At 38.7% G+C, this 21,327-nt stretch overlaps 1 protein-coding gene across 1 annotated transcript in view; it reads right to left on the bottom strand.

Annotated features, from left to right (window-relative positions):
* The window catches only part of NALCN (sodium leak channel, non-selective), a 273,012-nt gene extending 252,006 nt beyond the window's left edge, over positions 1–21,006 (bottom strand). Inside the window, exons 1-3 of the mRNA XM_081127411.1 lie at positions 20,862–21,006; positions 4,768–4,914; positions 543–725 (exon numbers count right to left, since the gene is read on the bottom strand). Of these exons, the coding sequence (XP_080983537.1) occupies positions 543–725; positions 4,768–4,875 (291 nt within the window). The 5' untranslated portion in view covers positions 4,876–4,914; positions 20,862–21,006. The remainder of the gene's footprint in view (positions 1–542; positions 726–4,767; positions 4,915–20,861) is intronic.
* Between the last annotated feature and the right edge of the window lie 321 nt (positions 21,007–21,327).

Here is a 21,327-nt window from a genome sequence, read left to right as displayed (position 1 = left end):
GAAGGGGGAGATATCCCATGAAAGACATTCCCTTCCTTTTCTTTTTCTTTTATTTACTTATTTGTGTTTCCCATTGGTAGTAATTTCATGCTACACAATCTCTTTCGTATAGCCCTGGAATTCCTTTCCATCCCAGGTCCTTAAAATGCTTCAGGTTAATGACATCATGCTGAATATTAACAGTCTGTAGTATTTATCACGTAACATTATTCGCCATTCCATGTATCAACAGGTGCCTCGTTTTGGGTTAGCCCCCCATGGCTGGCATTACAGACACTACTCTGGCCTTCATGAAGCTGGTGGTCGGGCCACCTAGCTTCTCCCCAGATATTCCAAGACTTTGTGCCTTACACAATTTATTTCACTTTTTAAATATTCTTATGCATCACAGGTTTACCAGTCTTTGGAGTGAAACCCTATTTAAAAAAAACTTCAATGTAGATAAAATAAAAAGATGTTTTGTTTTACTGAAATTAATATTATACTGATTTAGATTTCCAATGCATTTTGGTTTCTAGCTTAAGTAACATGGAAAAGCTCACCTTGACAATCCCCCGGATGTGCATTTTCGCTATCATCTCTGCTGTGTAGAGAAACATCAGTAAAGTGTCCAGAGTAAAGGTCACGTACTGAAGAGGAGGATAGTGCTCGAACGTCATGGGCGTGTTCATACAGACAGAAATGACGCTGATGATGGCACAGATGCGCAGCAAAGAGTGAACCCACTGCAAAACGGCCCACAGTTATTATCTGACGGCATAAAATGGTATCTTCCACCTGTATTATGCACCGCACCATTTGGAAAACATACTACTAAGATCAAAATATTTCACCAGTATGAAGAAGGAAACTAATGTCTGTTAGGTGTGTATAAAATATTTCACATATTTTATATCAGTGAATTCTCAAGTCAGCCTGATTTCCACATCAACACACATTGACAAGAGCAAAGCCTAGCTGTGAACCTGCTCAGGCTACCCCACCTCCTTTGATACTGCGGACCCCATCAAACCACAATTCAGGGAAATTCTGATTCAATTAAAATATTCAGTAACTTATTCATATACAAACTTGATGTAATGTTAGATTTAAACTTTTTAATGTAAAATGAACACCTATAATCAAGACCATATTATATTTACTGATATCTAGTGCAGTGGCCTATTCTTGCAAATCACAAATGCTTTTTAAAATGAATTGATGCATAATACTTCCCCTGTGTAGGGTTTTCTTTCTTAGATGTAACATCTTTGTATAAAAATATTTTTAAAAATCTGATACCATGGTACATTTTCAAAAGATAATAAATTAACTTTCCTCTTTATTTTGGAGAACATGTTTTATATAAATTTAGTCCAGATATCCTTTCAAAATTCCAAAAAATAAGTTTCTATTTCATTCTAGCGGTGCATATGCTCTGTGAAGATTTCTCTTAACCCCAAGATTTCCAAAGAAGTAGGAAATAAAAAGATAAATGTATGGAAACCATAAAAAAAAACTAGAAGAAAACATAGGCAGTAAAATCTCAGACATTTCTCATAGCAATATTTGTTCTGATATATCTCCTCGGGAAGGGAAACAAAGGCAAAAATAAACAAATGGGACTACATCAAACTAAAAAGCTTCTGCACAGCAAAATAAACCATCAATAAAACGAGAAGGGAACCCACTGTATGGGAGAACATATTTGTCAATGATACATCTGATAATGGATTAATATCCAAAATATGTAAAGTACTCATACAACTCAACACCAGGAAGACAAGCAATCTAATTTAAAAATGGGCAAAGGACCAAAATAGACAATTCTCCAAAGAGAACATTCAGATGGCCAATAGACATATGAAAAAATGCTCAGTGTCACTAGTCATCAGAGAGATGCAAATTAAAACCACAATGAAATATCACCTCATACCTGTCAGAATAGCTATTTTCAATAAATCAACAAACGACAGTGCTGGCAAGGGTGTGGAGAAAAAGGAACCCTCATGCACTGTTGGTGGGAATGCAGACTTGTACAGCCACTGTGGAGTTTCCTCAAAAAATTAAAAATGAAACTGCCTTTTGACCCAGGGATCCTATTTCTGAGAATTTATCCAAAGAAACCCAAAACACTTATTGGAAATAATATACGCACCCCTATGTTCATTGCAGTGTTATTTACAATAGCCAGTGTCTGGAAACAGCCCAAGTGTCCATCAGATGAGTGGATAAAAAATCTGTGGTACATTTACACAATGGAATACTATGCAGCTATAAAAAATAAGGAAATCTTACCTTTTGTAACAGCATGGATGGACCTAGAGGGTATTAGGCTAAATGTAATAAGCCAGTCAGAGAAAGACAAATACCATATGATCTCACTTATGCATAGTGCCTAATGAACAAAATAAACTGATGAACAAAGTAGAAACAGAGGCATGCATACATGGACCAGAGTGACAGCTGTCAGAGGGGAGATGCTTGGGGGACAGATGAAAGAAGTTAAAGGGATTAAGCAAAAAGAAATACATATAACACATGGACACAGATGACAGGGTGGTGCTAGCCAGAGGGAAAGTCGGGGTGGGAGCTAGTGGAAGTGTGCAAAGGAGGGGGTGTAATGGCAACCAAAAGAGACTTTCCTTGGGGTGATGCAGTGTGCAGATGATGTTTTGTTGAGTTGTATACTTAAAATCTATACTCCAATAAATTCAATAAATAAAAAATAAAATAAATGTGTGTATGCATGTGTGTGCCTGTATGTGTGTATACACTTGTGCATATGTGTAGGATGTACAATTACTCACAGACACTATTTTATTATGAAAACTAATAAAAAATGGTTGCATCTTCATACTAAAGTTAGAATTACTAGTTAATTAGTAGACAATTTTAAAATATAGCTTAAATGTTATTTATTGACTATCCTGGATATATATAAATATACAGTCATATTAATCCTTTCCTATTATATTCCCCCTGTAAACAACTGTTTTAGTTTTGTAATAGATGGGTTCTTCAGCTACACAAGCTAGCAAGCACCGAGATTAAAAAAAAAATAGAAAAGACTGTCAGAACTTTGAAGAGACTCAGACACTTGTAGGCTCATGAATGGGTTTTAATATTAATCTGACTTATAATACATGCATGAAGAAGTAATGCCACTAATTTCATACTGTATAAGTCACTGATGATTGAATTTATTTTAAAGGTTGATGAACTTTTCATGCAATTTGGTACGGCTTCAATAAACATCAGTGTGTGAATTTAGCCCCGTCTGGACTTCCAACCCAAAGGATCTAATTACACAAAAGAGCTCTAAAAGAAGGGTTCTTCCACAACAAATCTGTTTCAAATTTACAGTACCAATTTTAGTTAAACATTGATTATTTTAGTTAGTGCTTCTGAGGCAACATCTATAATACTACCTTTGTTCAAAGTTCTCAGAAAGCTCTGTACATGGAAAACTAGTGAGTGCTTTATTCTCTATTCTGTTCATTCTTTCAACATGAGCAGAAGGCCTACTATGTGTCAGAAATTATGCAGAGGACACAAAAATGGAAGCAAGAGGGTCCTGATTCATCACTATTTTATAGTACTATAGCATACTATATATTATATTTATATACAATATACATTTATACTTATATACAAATATAAAATTAGTGGAAAAGTAAGAGGTTTATTCTGTTTGTGAAGGTCAAATGTGGAACCTTTGAGAGTGGGTGGGGGTGGGGGTGACATCTGAGACCTCCTTCATGAATGAGGGGGACTTGACCCATCCGAGTTGCAAGGGAAACACTGTGAACGGGCAGATATGTTGGAGGGGCAGGAAGTCACTGAGTGGCTCCGGTGGGCAGTGTGCAGGTCTAGGGAAGGGCAGCTCCGGGACAAGTTAGAGCCAGAATACACAGAGCCTGAATATAATACTAAGGCACTTTAATTTGAAATGTGGGTAATAAGGATGTTTCAACGATTATAAAGCAGAAGGGCTACGTGAACAGAGATGAAAACATGGGGGGAAATGTGAGCAGGCTGGAGAAGCAGTCTGGAGGGTAGATTAGATGAAGAAAGGCTGGAAAGGTCTTTATCATGGTCAAGGGAAAGACAAGCACTGTGAGCGTGCTTGTCTTTTTTGTGTCCTCTGAGCCCACCATAATTTCTGACACATAATGACGTTGATCCCATCCTGGCTCATAGAACTGAGTTTCCAAGACCCATGAATATGTCATTTGCCTTAGCTCTGGCTGCTAGACTGTCTAATACACAATGATACTTCTTACAGCAGATCTTCCCCTCATGTTCCCATCAGCTTAATGAGGGAGAGAAGGTGAAAAAGTTCTTTAGAGACACTATCCACTATCTCATTAACCTTTACTTTTACTCAAAATTTGCAACTCAGAAGGAGACCTTTAATTCCGAACATTTATCTCCTCGCAGATTCATGCATGTTGAGAACTGCACGTAAAGAAAGCCTGGTAGAAGAGGTCACTCACGTGGGACTTCAGCTCTGGCTTAGCCTGTGAAGTGGTATTTTCCCCACACGGGGTGACTGTGAGGACAGCACACACAGAGGAGGAGAGGAGAGACCACCTTCCTATGTAACTCAGAGCGGAGCCTCATTATTTCATCTCATTTGGTAACTTCCAGATTCCTAGACTCATCCATATTCTACTGCAGCTCAAACACATATTTCAAAGTGAAAGGCACATGATTTTTGAATATATGAATCACATTTCCTTTATATCAGCATGTGCTGCTCCATATTGCAAAAAAGAAACTTACTGGCTTGTTAATCCAGAGTATGTCAGCGTTGTCAGACAAAGATTCATCAGGACCAAAGTCAGTAACCGGCTGGGCCTCCACCCTGGAGCTCTGTTTCCTTTTGAGCATGCTGAAGTTAGCTCTGGGGAGCAAGCACGACACGGCAGTCTGGGAGGAGAGAGAGAGGGTGGTGCTAGTGACCTAAACCATCTTTACCCTGATCACAAAAAATGAGTGCCCAAAGTATGCTTATTCACGTTAATTATACACGTTCCATTACACTGAACAAAATAAGCACCTGCAAATAGAAATTTTAAAAGAATGAGATAAAAATCAATATCAATAAAAGCTTGATTTTCTCTCTCTCAACCCAATAGATCATCTTGTGCACTTCATATGCAGTTTACATCCCAGTTTGGAGAACACTGGTCTTGATTAACTGGGGCAAAGTAGCCTCGCCTCTAAGGGAACACATATTAGTGGGACATTTTTTGAGGTCTATGCTGATACACCTAGAGCTGCCTCCACTTAAAGGTGGTCTTGCCAGAGCACAGCTGACCAATCCAGATGAAATACTCAGATGTTCCCTAGGATTTTTCCCTCAGGTTACTTAATGTGACACACAGACATGGCAGTCCCAAGCAGCTCCCAAGCAGCTCGATCTCCCGATCAACAAGAGAGCTTGGGGCGGAACCTACTGTAAATGGAGTTTTTTTCTTTTATGAATTCTGTGATTATATGAATTCTTCCAGCTACTCTGAAGTAAACCTAAATTACATTGAAAAAGGAGATGAGATGCCTGCTTACACTTAAATTTCCAGAATTCTGAGTCATCTACATCTTGCTATACGTCACCTCCCTTTAGGCATTGCTACCACTCCATCCAGCAGCCACGGAAAAGCCTACTGTTGTCCAGCTTTCAGGACACAAAAAGCAAGTAAGTGCAAGAGATATTGTAATGGTAGGTGATGCCCGATGACCCAGTGTGTCCACAGAGAGATTTCTCGTTTGATAGAGTCTTGGAGGAAGAAGAAGAGGGAATGTTTTTTTTAATATATACTATGTTTGAGGCACTTTGCAATTATATTTTATTTATCCTTTACAACTAGCAGAAGAAAGGAAACATCTTTTCATTTTATAAAAGCTGGAAAGTCCAGCCTTGTGGCAGCTAATAACCTGACCAAGGCCACCCAAGGAAACTTGAAATTTAAAAGAAGCTCTGTTTGACTACAAACCTAAGGTGTTTATCGTTGACCACACCGATGTTGAGCACTGATTAGGAGAATTTCTAAAAGCAGATAAGGGAGGGATTAGGTCCTCCAGGCAGCTCACAGCCATGAAGATGCCAAGTCTAGAAAATGCAATAGTTTTAACACCAGGAAGGTGTTATTTGCTGCTCCTTGGAACTACAGAAAGAACCCTATCCAAGGACAATGAGTGCCACTCAATCCTGGAGGGAGCAGAAGACAAAAACAATGTGTTTATAGTATGTGCAGTTGCAATTTTCACCAGAAAGAGAACACAGAATCTCAAGACAAATGGGCTTTGAAGTGGATTCCCTATGTTTGAGCGCCTACCTCTGCATGTATGTTCTCCTGGATACACCTAGGTAGGAACGTCTGTCATGCCTCCTATCCCCAGAAGAAATCAAACTAATTTGCTTTAAGATGCTAGGTATTTCCAGGTTGTCTTGTCCTGAGCCGGTATTGGATTTGAATACAAGCTTTTGCAGTAGGCTGCACTAATTAATTTTATTTTACATAATTGGAGTTAGGGACTCTTGACATCAATATGCAAATGTATGCAAAATATTCAAATTATGCTTGTTCTCTGATTCACTGTGGGGGGAAACATCTGGTGGCCTCAATTTGGGATGCTTCTTGAATGACAGTCTCTTATGTGCCCCAAACCGAATACAGAATCTTTTAGAAATCCTTCAAGATTACACAATGCAAAGGAGGAAATAGTGGCTTCACAATGTTATTAAAAAATGAGACAAGAAAAATTTATAGACCTAACCACTAGCTTTAATACTGTTTTCACTGAGCCAGTGGAGACTTACGAATGGCTGTTTATAGTTCTTATGACTTGGCCCTAAGTTGCAATCTGAAAAATAGTTGATGCATAAATGTGACACCTTTACATATGAATGCCATGCACTTTTATTATAAATATCCCACCTAAAGCAGAACCAATGATTATGGATTTATTTAGAAATAGACATCCAGAATTCATTTTTTAAAATGTCTCCATGTTGGCTATTATTTAGCTCACCGAAACAGTGCAACTATAATGAATGACATTAGTTGTCACCCACTTTTACCCTCATTTTACCTACTGCAAAAGTGCCACCAAATCAAGCTGCCCAAGAAAACTACCTGTCCAAACTCTGCTGGAACCTGTTTAATCCACACACATATTAAAATTCAACTTGCTCCTGAGTCCCTGAAATTTTGACTAATTTAAAAATATTAAATATTATGTAAAGCATGCAAGTAGCAAAATAAATTCAAGTTACAAACATATAGAGTCCAAAATTAATCTGAGGCAATAGATTTTAATAATTTTCCTTTACATACAGACATGTTGTTTTACACATTTATTTATATTGAATCAATAATTCTGAGTGCAGCAAACCTGTTATTGCCTTGATAAAGAACAGCAGGGATATTTAAGTATCCTAGGTAAGCTTATTATTTTGATAGGAAATTGCTTCTGTGTATCTTAGCCTTATCACCATTATGTATTTATAACCCAATATTGTTTTTTTCTGTTTGCAGAAGTGTCCTTTATAAAGCACTGTACTAAATTCAAACAGCATGGCATCCAGTAGCTTTTTACACTTATTAAAAGTAGTTGGTATCTAAATAGTTCAATAGTATGAGGAGGCTGCACAGTTTCAATATGTTCATTTATAAATCTTTTACTCAGAAACAGCTAATGGCAACTTGGGCAGAAAAGGTATATTTTGCTCTCTTTTAAATGGTTAAAATTCAGTTGTATATTCTGTGATAGTTATATTTTACTTTTTTTGGCATGTACTTTCCTTAGGTCATTCCAGCTCTCTCCTGACCAAATTAAAGTTAATAAATTCAGTTTTCTTTAACTGTGAGGTGTTGCAACACTATACGTCATTCCTTCTCCTTGTAAGCCTCTTGGATTTGCATGAAACTGTTTTGAATCTTCTGTCTTCTAAATTATGGTTTACAGCATGTCCCTTACTTGCTGTCCCATGTGTCTGTTCTCCATACTCAACCTCTTAAACGAGCATCTGTTCTCACAGTTTCCGTCACCATCTGTTGCTGTTCAGCAACTATTACTAAATTATGTGTCTACGTTGCTTCTCCCTTCAATATAGGTCACACCAACACCATCGTCACTTAAAAATCAACAAGACAACTTGATATCAGTCTTGATTCCCAGAACCCACTTCCCTGAGCCTTTCAGAGCCCACAAGCAGGACACACACTTGTGCAGGACTACACAGATCTCTTCACAGATTTTCACTGACAACTTCTTTCACTTTATCCCCATTGCTAGAGCCCTTTCTAAGTCATGGGACCTCAGATGTGGACTGCCATAAATATTAACCTTTTAAATATATCTTGCCCTTTACATCAGAAATCAACTTACCGATACACTGATATGGTCTCTTCAGAAAACCTCGCTTATTGTCTTGTTTCTCATTCATTCATTCATTCATTCATTCATTCATTCATTCATCCATCCATCCATCCATCCATCCATCCATCCATCCATCCATTCGCACAGGAACTATCTGCCTCCACTATGGTTTCAGGCACTGTGATGTGTGCTGGGTATACAGCAAGGAACAGCAAAGGCATTTGTGGAGCTTACGAACTGCCTGCTTTATTTAACCTGATGTTTCAAGGACACAGTCCCACTGAGTTTACTTGCACTTCTTTTCATTCATATACCCACATGCTCCACTTGAATTGGCTAACCATACCATTACCCACCATCCTCCAGCCTTTCCCAGCCACTCCAGCTCCTTTATTCCAGCGGCATCCTCTTTGTTGTCTGCTGCCAATCCCACATCAGTCCTTCCTAGTCCCGAACTTAACTCATGAAGAGTTTTTGTCTCTGTGTGTGATTTGCTTATTATAATGAAAAGATTTAATGTTTGGAAATTAAAGTGTAAACAAGAGAAACATATACCACTCTAGTAGACTCACAGCATCTTTCTGATTTTAAAAAGCCCCCAAAGAAGACATAAGTCACTGATTTATTTTTAATCATTAGGTATCATTACAATTGGCAGCACATCAAAATCAACAACTATTCTTCTGGTCACTTATGTGCACAAACTCTCAAGCCTTTATGAGTAAAAGGGTACAACCACTATGGAAAACAGTACTGGGGCTCCTCAAAAAATTAAGAATAGAGCTATCATATGGTCCAGCAACTCCACGTCCCAGTCCTTTGTCTGAAAAAATGAAAACTCTCACTTCATCTCGAATGGCTGAAACTTGCCTCATCTGAAAAAGCACAGATCAACTTGGTTCCCTGCTAAGGGCATGGAGGGTGGTGTCCCATTCTCTCTCTCTCTCTGAGCCCAGCTCCCACAGCCTCTACAGCCTGTCCTGGACTCCAGCAACCCCAGTGTCCTGTTTAGTGCAGCTCGATAATGGCCTTTGATCTTAATAATCAAAACCATTTTAGGGAAAGTGTCAAAGATAGAATTTGATGTAAAACTGAATAGATATTCACTAATCTGATTATGTTATAAAAAGTAAAACAATGCTCAAAAAGAGAGACAGACAGACGGAGAGACCTACCCCAAATCCCACAAAAAGGTGGTGAAATGCTTTGGGAAAAAAGTTAGTCCCCATAATAAAATAGTCGGCTCATCAGTTGATATCCTCCCAAATTCTGTGGATTGCCATGTAGCAACAGACTCGTCCAACAAAAGTGTTATGTCATGTGCCAGGCCTGTTCTAAGCATGTCATACATCAAGTCATTCAGTTCGTACTAGAACCATTTCACAGATGAGGAAACTTAGGCACAGAGACGAGACAAGACATGAACCAAGACAAGTGATACACAGAACTATCAAATTAAAATTTCATTATGTTATAAAATAGACAGATAATAAAAAGAAAACTACCTTTTCACTATGTTCTTATTGTTCAACCTGGTGATTATAAACTCTTTCAGCATCAGTTATTGTTTGTGAAAACAGTACAGACATTTCTCATCTGTAAAAACTGAATTCTTGCTATGTGACTCATTTTGTAGTTTTTCCAGCCACACATTTATAAAAATGCCTCTATTCTTTATTTTTTTGGCAGGAAATGATCAAACTTCTCATCAAATCATTTAAATGTAACTTTTAAGTTTTTGAAGTCATAATTCATTCATTTCATTCAGCTTTTTTTTCTTGAAGGTAAATCCTAAAAAATATTCTATTGTGCTTTTATTATCTCTACTATGAATTTTGAAAAAAAGCATTTAACTCCAATCTGATAATCTTATATCACAGAGTAAAGAGAAAGTTGTCTTTATTTCCTAAATATGACAGATTTCTTTGTTTCCTAGAATTAGTTTTAGTCTCACAAATTCTTGATTGAATAAGCTGAGAATGTGAACACTGGAAAATAGAACCCTCTTATTATACATGGGTAAAAGCTTGTATGTTTTCTGCAGAAATTGTACTAAAGGGGAAAGAAGGGATTTGTTGAGAGAAGTCCTGTCATACTAATAACTCAAAGTTCAAAACATAGTCAAGGGGGTGATTTTATTTTGTAGTATTTGTTCTCCCAGCAAGGAGAATCCAGGCTAAATGGAAGTTATCAATGGAAGTTAGCAAGCAGCAGCTATTTAGGAAATGAAAAGAACGGTTTAATCTCAAAAGTTTCCAATGCCCCAGCCAGTGTGGCTCAGTTGGTTGAGCCTCATCCCATGTACCAAAAGGTCTCCAGTTCGATTCCCAGTCAGGGCACGTGCCTGGGTTGAGGGTTTAATCCCCATAGGGGGCGTGCAGGAGGCAGCTGATCGATGTCTCTCTCTCTCCCTCTCCCTCCCTCTCTTTCTCCACCTTCTTCTCTTTCTCAAATCAATAAAAACATATTTCAGCCAGGCCAGGCGTGGCTCAGTGGTTGAGCATCGACCTAGGATCCAGGCGATCGGGGTTTGATTCTTGGTCAGGGCACGTGCCCGGGTTGCGGGCTCGATCCCCAGTCCGGGGCATGCAGGAGGCAGCCGATCAATGACTCTCATCATTGATGTTTCTCTCTCTCTCTTTCCCTCTCCTTTCCTCTTTCTGAAATCAATAAAGATATGTTTAAAAAAATAAAAATAAAAATGAAAATAAAAACATATTTTAAAAAGTTTTCAATAAAGTACTGGGCTATCCAGAGAGGTGGTAAGCTCCTTTCTGGATATTCTCAGAGAGAATGACTACATAGCACGGAGTTTCCAGAAAGGACTTCGGTGCCATCTGAAAGTCTGCAATAGATCACATCCCAAAAGACTTGTAATGATAAAATGTATCATACTCTTGAAGCTTATCCTAATTTTATGCATTTCATCAATTCTTAAAGTAAGGTGATGATGGCCTATCCACTACAGTAAATAATTTTATAAGAGAATCAAGCTTAAACGTTATACATCCTTTTATTTTCCTTGAAAGATGAGAACAAACATTTATTGAAAGCTGGCTCTGTGCCAAGCACTATTCCAAGGCCTTAATACCTCTCAGAAGTTTTTAATATTATTCCAGTTGTACAGATTAAAACTCTAAGGCAAACTTGCCCGGATCCACATGGGCTAGAAGCAAGTTTAGAACCCAGGGAGTCGGTTTCGTTGGGAGAACAGAGGTAAAGGAGCGAGGGAGGGAACAGGCAAATCATTTCAACCTCAAGAACTTTTGTAAAATTAAAATATTTTGCAATGATGAATTTCATCTGTAATTCTTTAAAACAAGTAAAATATGAAAATAATTAGTTTTTAAGCTTAAATTTGCTGAGAATTTATGATATGTGAGACTAAGAGCTCTGAGCGGATTATCTCTTCTACTTTTTGACCATGCCCCAGGGGGACAGGTGTTCTATTATTCCTATTTCACAGGTAAAAATGAGGTACAGAGAAAGTAGGTCACTGCCTGAGGTCACTTTCTGACCTTTACCCCTGTAAGTGATACTCAGCTGTCCACTTCTTTCAATTTGACCTTTCCACGGCTTTGTGAATAGAATCTTCTTTCCCAGAGATCAAAAATAGGGAATCTCTAGTTCTTGCCTCTCCCAAGTCTAAAAAAATAGGGAAATTAAATTAGATCATGGCTGCCCCTAAAACTACAATGCCAGTCCTTTCCAGCCACTCTCAGGCAAGCTTCTCATCAGTTCCCTTTGCTCATGAACTTTCATGCGCTAGATGCATTTTTCCTTTCTAATCGGGCTTCTGTTTGAAGGAAAGGCAGGCGGCTGAGTTGTTTTCTCTCTTAAAACAGCCTGAGTTCCATATTTGCCCAGTGACGTAGCAGAGCAGATCGCTTTAGCAGGAGAACTAAGACATCACTGAAATTTTGACCCTTGGGGTTGCAGCAACCATCTCTCAGGCCTCCCTTTGCCTCTCTCTCTCCAAACTGGACTTTTCATCTGGGTGTTTCATCTATATCTTGGCCCTTACTAAATCAAGGTGTAGCCCTGTAAAAACAGTGTTACAGGCATGGCCCAGCCTCAGCAGGTCTTCAAGGGCCACCCAAGATGAGCTACTGAACAAAGGAAACCAAATATTTCAAAAGGCCATCTCCTAACACAGGCTCTTTTTTTCCCTTTTTCCTTTTGTCAACACACTGATTAAAAACAGAAAATAGTTCTCTGCTATTTATATTAAGTCTACTTACTAACCCCCAAAAAGAAGCATATTACTTTTTTCCTGTTCTTTCTACAAATACCTCAAAATAATGTCATCGCTTCACAAGGATTCTGTTCTGCTTCATTTTTTTAAACTATGACAATTTAATTTTCTTTGACCTTTAAAAATTATTGGATTTGGTAAAGGAATTCAGGATAGACTTGATGGCCCAACATCTGTTTGTTGCTGCACCCTGCATGCCAAGCTAAAGCATCCAAGCAGTAGGAGAGGGAATGAAGTTGTATTTGTGTCACCTAAATTACTGTAGTATTGATTACAAATTGAGGCGATCAGCTTGCACATGTAAGCTGAGCAGCCTCTCCCCAGCTTTTACTCAGAAAATTCAGTAAATTCACTTAGCAAGCCCTTGTCTTTCACCATATGTTTAAAAAGGATATTATGCATTTAAAATTTTGTGAGTTACTCTGGGTACAGTGTAGGTTTAAGAAAAATTTAAAAGAAAAATGTCAGACTTTAAAATTACCACAGATTGATAATGTGATTTTGTAAGAAGGTCAAACTTCCTAATCTCCGTGTAGTCCCTAAAAGGCTCAAGACATTTTATTTATTTATTTATTTATTTATTTATTTATTTATTTATTTATTTATTTATTTATTTATTTATTATTTAAAATGTCTTTATTGATTTCAGAGAGAGGAAGGGAGAGGGAGAGAGATAGAAACGTCAATGATGAGAGTCATTGATCAGCTGCCTCCTGCACGCCCCCTACTGGGAATCAAACCATCATCTACTGGATCCTAGGTTGAAGCTCAATCACTGAGCCACTCTGGCCAAGCAAGACATTTTATTTTGATAAGTGGCTACTACCATTTAAAGATTATGAAAATCAGAAAAAGAGGTTATCTATTTTTATTGTGGTTGTTTAATCTTGTAATAAATCTACAAAGGTTGGACAAAGAAGGTATATGGTTTAAAGTAATGGTTTCTATAACTTTTCCATACTATACTTAAAGCACATGGAGAATTGAAAGGAGTTTTCTATTTTTATGTGTGTGTAATTGTTTAATTTTGTAGTATGAATCCACAAAGTTTGGACAAAGAAGGTAAATGGTTTAAAATAGTAGTTTCCATGGGTCTAGATGGTATTATACTAAGTGAAATAAGTCAGACAGAGAAATACAAGCAACATATGAATTCATTTACATATGGGATCTAAACAAACAAAATAAATGAACAAAAAATAGAAACAGATTCATAGATCCAGAGAACAAACTGATGGTTGCTAGGTGGGAGGGGGTTTGGGGAGCTGGGTGGAAAAGGTGAAGGAATGAAGAAGTAAAAATTGGCAATTACAAAGTAATCACAGGGATGTAAAGTACAATATAAGAAATATAATCAGCAATGCTGTAATAATTATATATGCTGCCAGATGAGTGCTAGAATTATCAGTGGGGGGGGGTCACTTTGTAAGTCATATAAAAGTCTAACCACTATAATGTACACCTGAAACGAATATAATATTGAATGTCAACTGTAATTAAAAAATTAAAAAATTAAAAATGTGTAGAACAGAGTTTATAATATAAAAAATTTAGTAGTTTCGAAAGTCTGCTTAACATTTGAATCACCCAAGGGTTTTTAAACATTCTCAACCCCACTCATCCTTCACCTCAGACATACTAAATTAGAACTTCCCAGGGTGGAGTATAGGAAATGACATTTATAAAAAACACTCCCCAGGTGACTCTCACACACTCTCCCAACAGTGGTCCCAAATAGTTATGAGATCACTGGTCCAGGTGCTCAGGAGAGCATTTTAACACCTAGAGTTTACTGTTCATAATCAAGACTGGTTGTGGAAAAAAAGTACATAGACTAGTTATAAGAAACACAGGAAAATAGAAATCTGAACTAAAATTTTTGATTTATAACCATGTATAACAGTATAATCTATTTTTAACTTTCTGGCAGAGAACTGCAGAATTTTCTAAAACAAATTCCATGGTATATATTTTCTATACAAGAGTAAATTTTTTTCATATGAGATAGCTAAGAACTTTGTTTCTTTCTTGAATATTCTACTATAATTTTCTAGTCTAGAATATAGCTTTAAAATAGTTATTTATTGAATGAAAGGAGGGAATGAAAAACAAATTGCCTAGTTCACTGAGTCAGTTTTTAAAATGCTTTAATTTTTTATTTACTAAAAAGTAAAAAGCTTTTTTTAGGCTCTCTGGAGTTTAATATCTTTTTACTCCACAAAATATTGGCATACATTGAATTGAGGGATATGGCGAGAATAATTTAAGGAAAGGTGTTTCCAAATCCAGCAAGTTCTATATCTGAAAATTTAAATCCCTTATTTACAATCTTTATTTTAATCTTTGTGCTTTGGCTCTTGGGGAAAATAGTTAAGCAAGTTTCCATGCTTGAAAAATTCCCATCCCAGTTTCACATTATCTATGATATTTTTTAACCTCAAACAAATTTTGTAATATATTCAATAGTATTTTCAACCTCGCTGACTTGTATCTTGTCTGATACAAATTTGTATCTTGTCTGATACAAACTCCCATAATTAGTACTTTCAACAATAAGAAGTATTTTTTAAATCCTTTCTCTGCTCCAGAAATAATATGTGAAACTTATCTCTTATAGATTTCATAAAAATAATAAAGGAGAATAGATTATTTTAAAATAATGAAGCAGAAGATTTTAAGCTAACTGAATGATAAAGAAGTAATTAGTTGTTTTATCCAGGCATAACAAAATAAGAACTAAAATACCCATAATCACCAGGCCAGGCATTGCTCAGCGGTTGAGCATCAACCTAGGATCCAGGAGATCGAGGTTCGATTCCCAGTCAGGGCACATGCCCAGGTTGTGGGCTCGATCCCCAATCGGGGGCACGCAGGAGGCAGCCAATCAATGACTCTCTCATCATTGATGTTTCTATCTCTCTTTCCTTCTACCTTCCTCTCTCTGAAATCAATAAAGATAGGTTTTTAAAAATTAAATAAATAAAAATAATAAAAACATAAAATACCCACAACCACCCAAGCTTGAAGTCTTGGATATATTCTTTACCCATCTTTCCCTTTCATTCTTTGGTTTGGTCACCAAGATCTGTTAGTATTTGTTCTGTTGATAAATCTCTACCATCCACCTCTCCATTTCCATCATGGTAGTCTGATTCCTGTTACTCATCCCAAGAATTTCACCCCCAATTTCTCCAACACCTTCCTTCAATGACTGTTCTTACTTTTCTCCTATTCTTGACTTCACTCTTACCTCTTGGCATGCTAATACATCCTATAGGTAACTATAGATTAACATGCCTTAAAGATCACAATGCTATGGCTCTTAGTTTTTTCTACCAGATCTTAAGCTTTCCTAATTTTTAATGAATCTATTCACTTTTTTATCATCTTTCTTTTCCTCTCTAATTCTATTTTATCGTTTACTTCCTAAGCTGAAATGATTTCTTATCCCATCTTAAGTCATAGAACCCTTTGTGGAAACACGGCACCTATGAGCCATGTCTTCCAATAAATACACAGAAGAATACTTGCAGCGCCCAGCTGGCATGGCCCAGTGGCTGAGCATTCACCCACGAACCATGAGGTTCAATGCCTGGTCTGGGCTCATGTCTGGGTTTTGGGCTCAATCCCCAGTAGGGGGCAGGCAGGAGGTAGCTGACAAATGTTTTATTTCTCTCTATCCCTCTCCTTTCCCCTCTCTCTAAAAATCAGTAAAAAATGTTTAAAAAGAATACTTTTAGCTATACATATTATAATGCTATGATAATTAGTATATATAGGAAACTTATAATTTTCTTAAAGATAGTAACTTCTATTACTTTAAAATTTTCTCATTTCATCAATTTTGGAACCATTGTTCTGATATTTACATACATCTATCTCACCTTTTGGGTTTTTTTGGTAGCACTTGCTTATTATGTATTTCTTCATCTTTGTAATATGCCCTTTTTGAACAATATTAGTATCATAAAAGAACTGTCTACTGGTATATTTCAGAATTGTATATTTTCAGGATATTACTTTACTGCTTGCTGATATTTCATTTTAGAGAGGGTATATCAAGCCAGTCTAGCTTTTCCCTTTAGGGATAGGCAATATATATATTTTTTTACTTGACCAGAATCCAGAATACCGATGGGATATTTTCCTTTAAAATGTTTCTTTCAAATTCAAAGTGTTCACTAGGCTATACCTAGACATTGGCTAATTTTTACTAATTTTTCCTGGTCCATGATAACTCACCTTCATCTGAATATTTGGATTTTTTTTTTTCATTTAGAAGAAAATAATTATTGTATTTCACTTAGAACATGGCTTGTGTTCCATTTGCTCAGATCTCCCTGTCAGGAAGAACATTTATTTGTGTGTCTCTGTTGGCTGTCTTCCATACACATCATCTTCATCCAAAACAAAGTCCTCTTTTCATCTCTTTCCTTTGCATAATTGGAGATAAGTCTTACTCTTGATCTCCACATCAGAGATTCCCTTGGCTGCAGTGTTGAGACCTTTCATCTTCCAGTTCTTCTGGGCTCCCTCCATGGAACCTCACTCCTGCCCAATCTCTGGACTCATGGACTCAGTCCCTGTCATATGAGCATTTTCCATTTGGTGTGGCTCCACTTACCCTGGGTTCTTACAGAGAAATTGCTTCAGAAATCAAGTAATTCTGTCTTAGCTACAGAATGCTCCCAACTTAAGCCTTCACCACTTCAAAGTAAGGGGTTCTGCCAGGAGCTAAGTTCCTTATTTTTTGTAAAACTCTCTTACAAAAAGACTTGTGATCTGAACTTTAGTTTTTTCCATTAGTTCCATTAATCCAGTTCCATCTGTACTGAATCTATGAGAAGTGCTTTGGAGCCTATAGCCCAGGGGCAAACAGAATTCTTCTCCCTGTACCTGTGGCGTGCAAGTTTCTCACTCTATGAATTGCTTTGATCATTTATTTGAAGTCTGAGTAAAAAAGCAAAAAGCATAATTACATTCTGGAGCTCAAAACTCTTTTTTCCTAAAATAACTTGCATTTATTTTTTCTTTTCAGCTTACCACTTTATAGCATTCCTCTTTGGTTTTACTCTAAGAGGTGCATTTTATCATCTGAATTTCAGATGAATTTGTTAAAAGGCAAGTTTTTACATAGTGCAAAGGTCATTAGTCTAAACTAAGCTATTATTTTATCTTCTTTTATTCCTGTAAAAAGAAGGAAAGCAAGCCCTGGCAGGTGTTGCGCAGTGGTTAGAAAGTCAGCCCGTGTACAGAAGGGTCTCAGGTTCGATTCCCCATCAAGGTCAAGGGGTTAAGGGCACATACTTGGGGTGCAGGTCTGATCCCAAACCCCAGTTGAGGAGTGTTCGGGAGGCAGCCAATTGATGTCTCTCTCACATTGATGTGGATCTCCCCCACCCTTCTCTCCTCTTACTCCCTCTCTCCCTCCTTCCCACTCTCTCTAAAAATCAATGGGAAAAAAAATAATCCTTGAGTGAGGATTAAAAAAAAATCCACAAATACTCAAAAGAAAGCAGTTCTACCTCAGAAAGCAGATAAAGCATCTTATTCATAATTATAATCTTTAGGAAATCAAGCTGAAGATATGTACATATCCATAATGTATAATTCATATGATATATGCATAATAATTTATATATTATAATTCCATAATAATTTAAATAACCCATTTTCCAGAAATAGGATTGCTTTGACTTTATCATGAAAAACATAACATCCACTAGAAATAACTCTCTATACTCTAACCATTTATCAAGACATTATTTATAATGATGTAAACTGGAAACAGCAACTATCCAATGACAGAGATATGGCTACATAAGTGAGGCTATATTCCTGGGGTAGAGTCTTCTTAGACAGCCATTTACAATTTTCTAAGTAATAAAACTGTATAGAAAGATGAAAAAATGCTTATGATAAATTTTAAACAGAAAAAAAAGTACAAAAATTGTATAATACCATCACTACAACTACACAAACTATGCAGTCTTAAAAACGCCACACCAAATATACAATTATTACAATCATTTGATTAGCTTGTTAGGATGATAGGTGTTTATTGTCTTCTCTCTACAATCTCTGTCATTTCTATCATGTCCAGTTATTTTAAAATTCAAAGGACAAATTAAATATTAAATGTTTGCACACAAAGAATTTTGAAGGTGCAAAAACTTCTCGCACAGTCCTTGAGACAGGTAAGAATCACATAACGTGATAGTCAAACTCTAAAATGTTGACACCATTTTTGAGGGGCAATTCATAATTTCTATAAGCTGAATGTCATAGTTTCCAAATCAAAACTAGAAAACAGGCCATCTCGCTGTCTATCCACTTAATTACAGATCTGCCTTTCCTGACCATATTGTTAGGGTGCAGGTTTATCTTTTCCCTCACTGAACCCCCGGCCCCTGGCCCAGTGCCTGGCTTATGATTAGGATATGGTGCTGTGGGTAGATGAGACTACTTTTCCTTTAAACTCTAAATCTCCATATGATTACTCTCCTTTGTGATAAATTTACATAGCCATGAAGATTCTGAAATTATCTCAGCATCACTGATAAGTGATACCATTTGTCAATGATGTTGATACATCATTGTATCAACATCATTGCCCAGGTGTGCACTTGCACATGCACACACACACACATGCACACACACTTGTAATGTATGCAGAAAACAGAAGCAAATGGAAAACATTTCAAAGAGATGCCATACACAGAGAAGAGCAAAACACTACTCAAGCTGCACAAGTAGCTCTCTAAACTGCAAGTAAATGATACTATTTTGAATAGATCATTTTCTTTTAAAACATTTTCCTCTTTTGAATATCTTGCAAATCATACCCAAAGTTATACCTACATTACTACTAGCCACAAGACATGACTTGTCTTCAACTTCTATAGAGCTTCTAGTATGGTCCTTCTCATTGGCAGCACACCTATTCAGCCACGACGTCAAGTCTTCTATGAACACGTAAGAGGGTCCATGAGCCTGTTCGTTTGAAAAACTTTCTCCCAAGACTGCTTTTTCATTCACTCTGTTTGGTTTTAGCAATAGCTGGCTCAAAATACACTACCGAAGAATGAAAAATCCAACACAGAAAGATCCACAGAATGAAAGCCAACCAGCGAGGAAACAAATTTTTGTTGTAGCGATTTGAGAAACCATGATTTTTATTTAGAACTGATGAAACTTAATCTGTGAGTGTAAAAAACCACTCCTGTGTATGTCTTCCTCAAGGATAAAGGCCATAAATTCACCCTCTCTTCTACTTAATTTCAAATCAAATCACAGTTAAGCTATGAAAATATGAATCATGAATTTTTAAAAATAGCCACCTGTTAATTTCTGATCTCTGTTAAAGGCCTCCTCCAATCCAACCCTGGCCTTCTTATACACAACAGCCACCAGTACCCACCTCCCATTTCATCACCAAGGAAATGCGGGCCTACTGATGACCTATTGATGACAAATAAAAGATTAAGACTAGTATGACCCAGAGGCTTGAACCTGTGTGTGCATAAATACACATCCTTAATAATCTAGCCCCTGAAAAATTATGCCTGAAATTGGAAGTTATCCTATGATAGCGCAAGAATTTATCAGGATCTGAGTTCAGAGTTTCAACCACTCTTAAAGAGGAAAATTCGGGTCAGAAGGATAACCCCCCATTGTTCAGGGTGCTAGGCCCGCCTTGAGATTGGAGCTTGGAGATCTACACCAGTTTCCGAAGGGCTCAGTGACAAAACCGTGTTGCTCTGGCAGGTCACCTTTTCGCTGGCTGTAGGGCCACCCCAGTGATAACTGCCCAGCCAGAGTAATTAATAAAATGACTGCTAAGCCTAGAGCAATCCGCAAGAGCATGGGGGTGGGGCGGGCAAGGCCCCCAGCCCTTCCTGAAACCTGCCGGAGCAGGTGGGCCCCCCACACTGCGCGCTCGACCTCAGGCGAGGACGGGCCCACGAACCCACCGCCTTCCCAACCACCTGCCCCCCTAATGCCCGGCAGGGAAGGCCGAGGTCTGCGGGCCCTGGGCTCCCAGCGCCCACCCGCGCGCTTCCGAGGCCGGGAAAGGCGCGTCCCGTTGCGGGGGGAGGGAGGCGCGTCCCGGCAGCCCGCGCCCCTTCCCCGCCGCGCGTCCGGAAGCCCGTTGAGCTCCGGGTGCGGGGCCCTCGCCCCCATCCGTCCCCGCCCGCCTGGGCCCGCACCCCAGCTTCGGGAGGCCCTGACCAACCTGTAACCCTCGTGCTCTGAGAGGTCATGGTGCCGCAGGGGCGGCGGCGGCGATGGTGGCGGCGAGCGGGGCGCGGCGCCCACCGCGCGGGGTGCGGCCCCTCACCTCCCGCGGCTCCCTCGGCGCGCGCCACCGGGCGTGGGGCCGCTCGGCGCTCGGCGCGCTCCTGCCACCGGGGTGGCGGGGCCTGCGGGCCGGGGGGCTGGGGAGTCTCTTTTTTTAAAATCAGAGTCGACTTTGCCGCAGGGGCTGCCTTGGGCTGAAAGGAGGAAACGGCCGAGGCGGCTGCGCTGCAGCGGGCGGGGAGCGGGCGGGTCCGCGCGAGCAGGTCCCCGTCTCCGGCGCCGCTGACTGTCACAGCAACAGCTGGGCTCTGCGCTGCCAGCGCCGCTCGTGGAGCACGGCGTGTGCGCTCGGACGGGGACAGCCGCGGGGCGCACGCAGGGTCGCCGCACGCGGGGAGCAA

Source organism: Miniopterus schreibersii, assembly GCF_964146895.1.
Source record: "Miniopterus schreibersii genome assembly, chromosome: 2".
In the NCBI taxonomy this organism is placed as follows: Eukaryota; Metazoa; Chordata; class Mammalia; order Chiroptera; family Miniopteridae; genus Miniopterus; species Miniopterus schreibersii.
The sequence above is the reverse complement of the archived record's forward strand: the minus strand, read 5'-3'. Positions and strand labels throughout refer to the sequence as shown.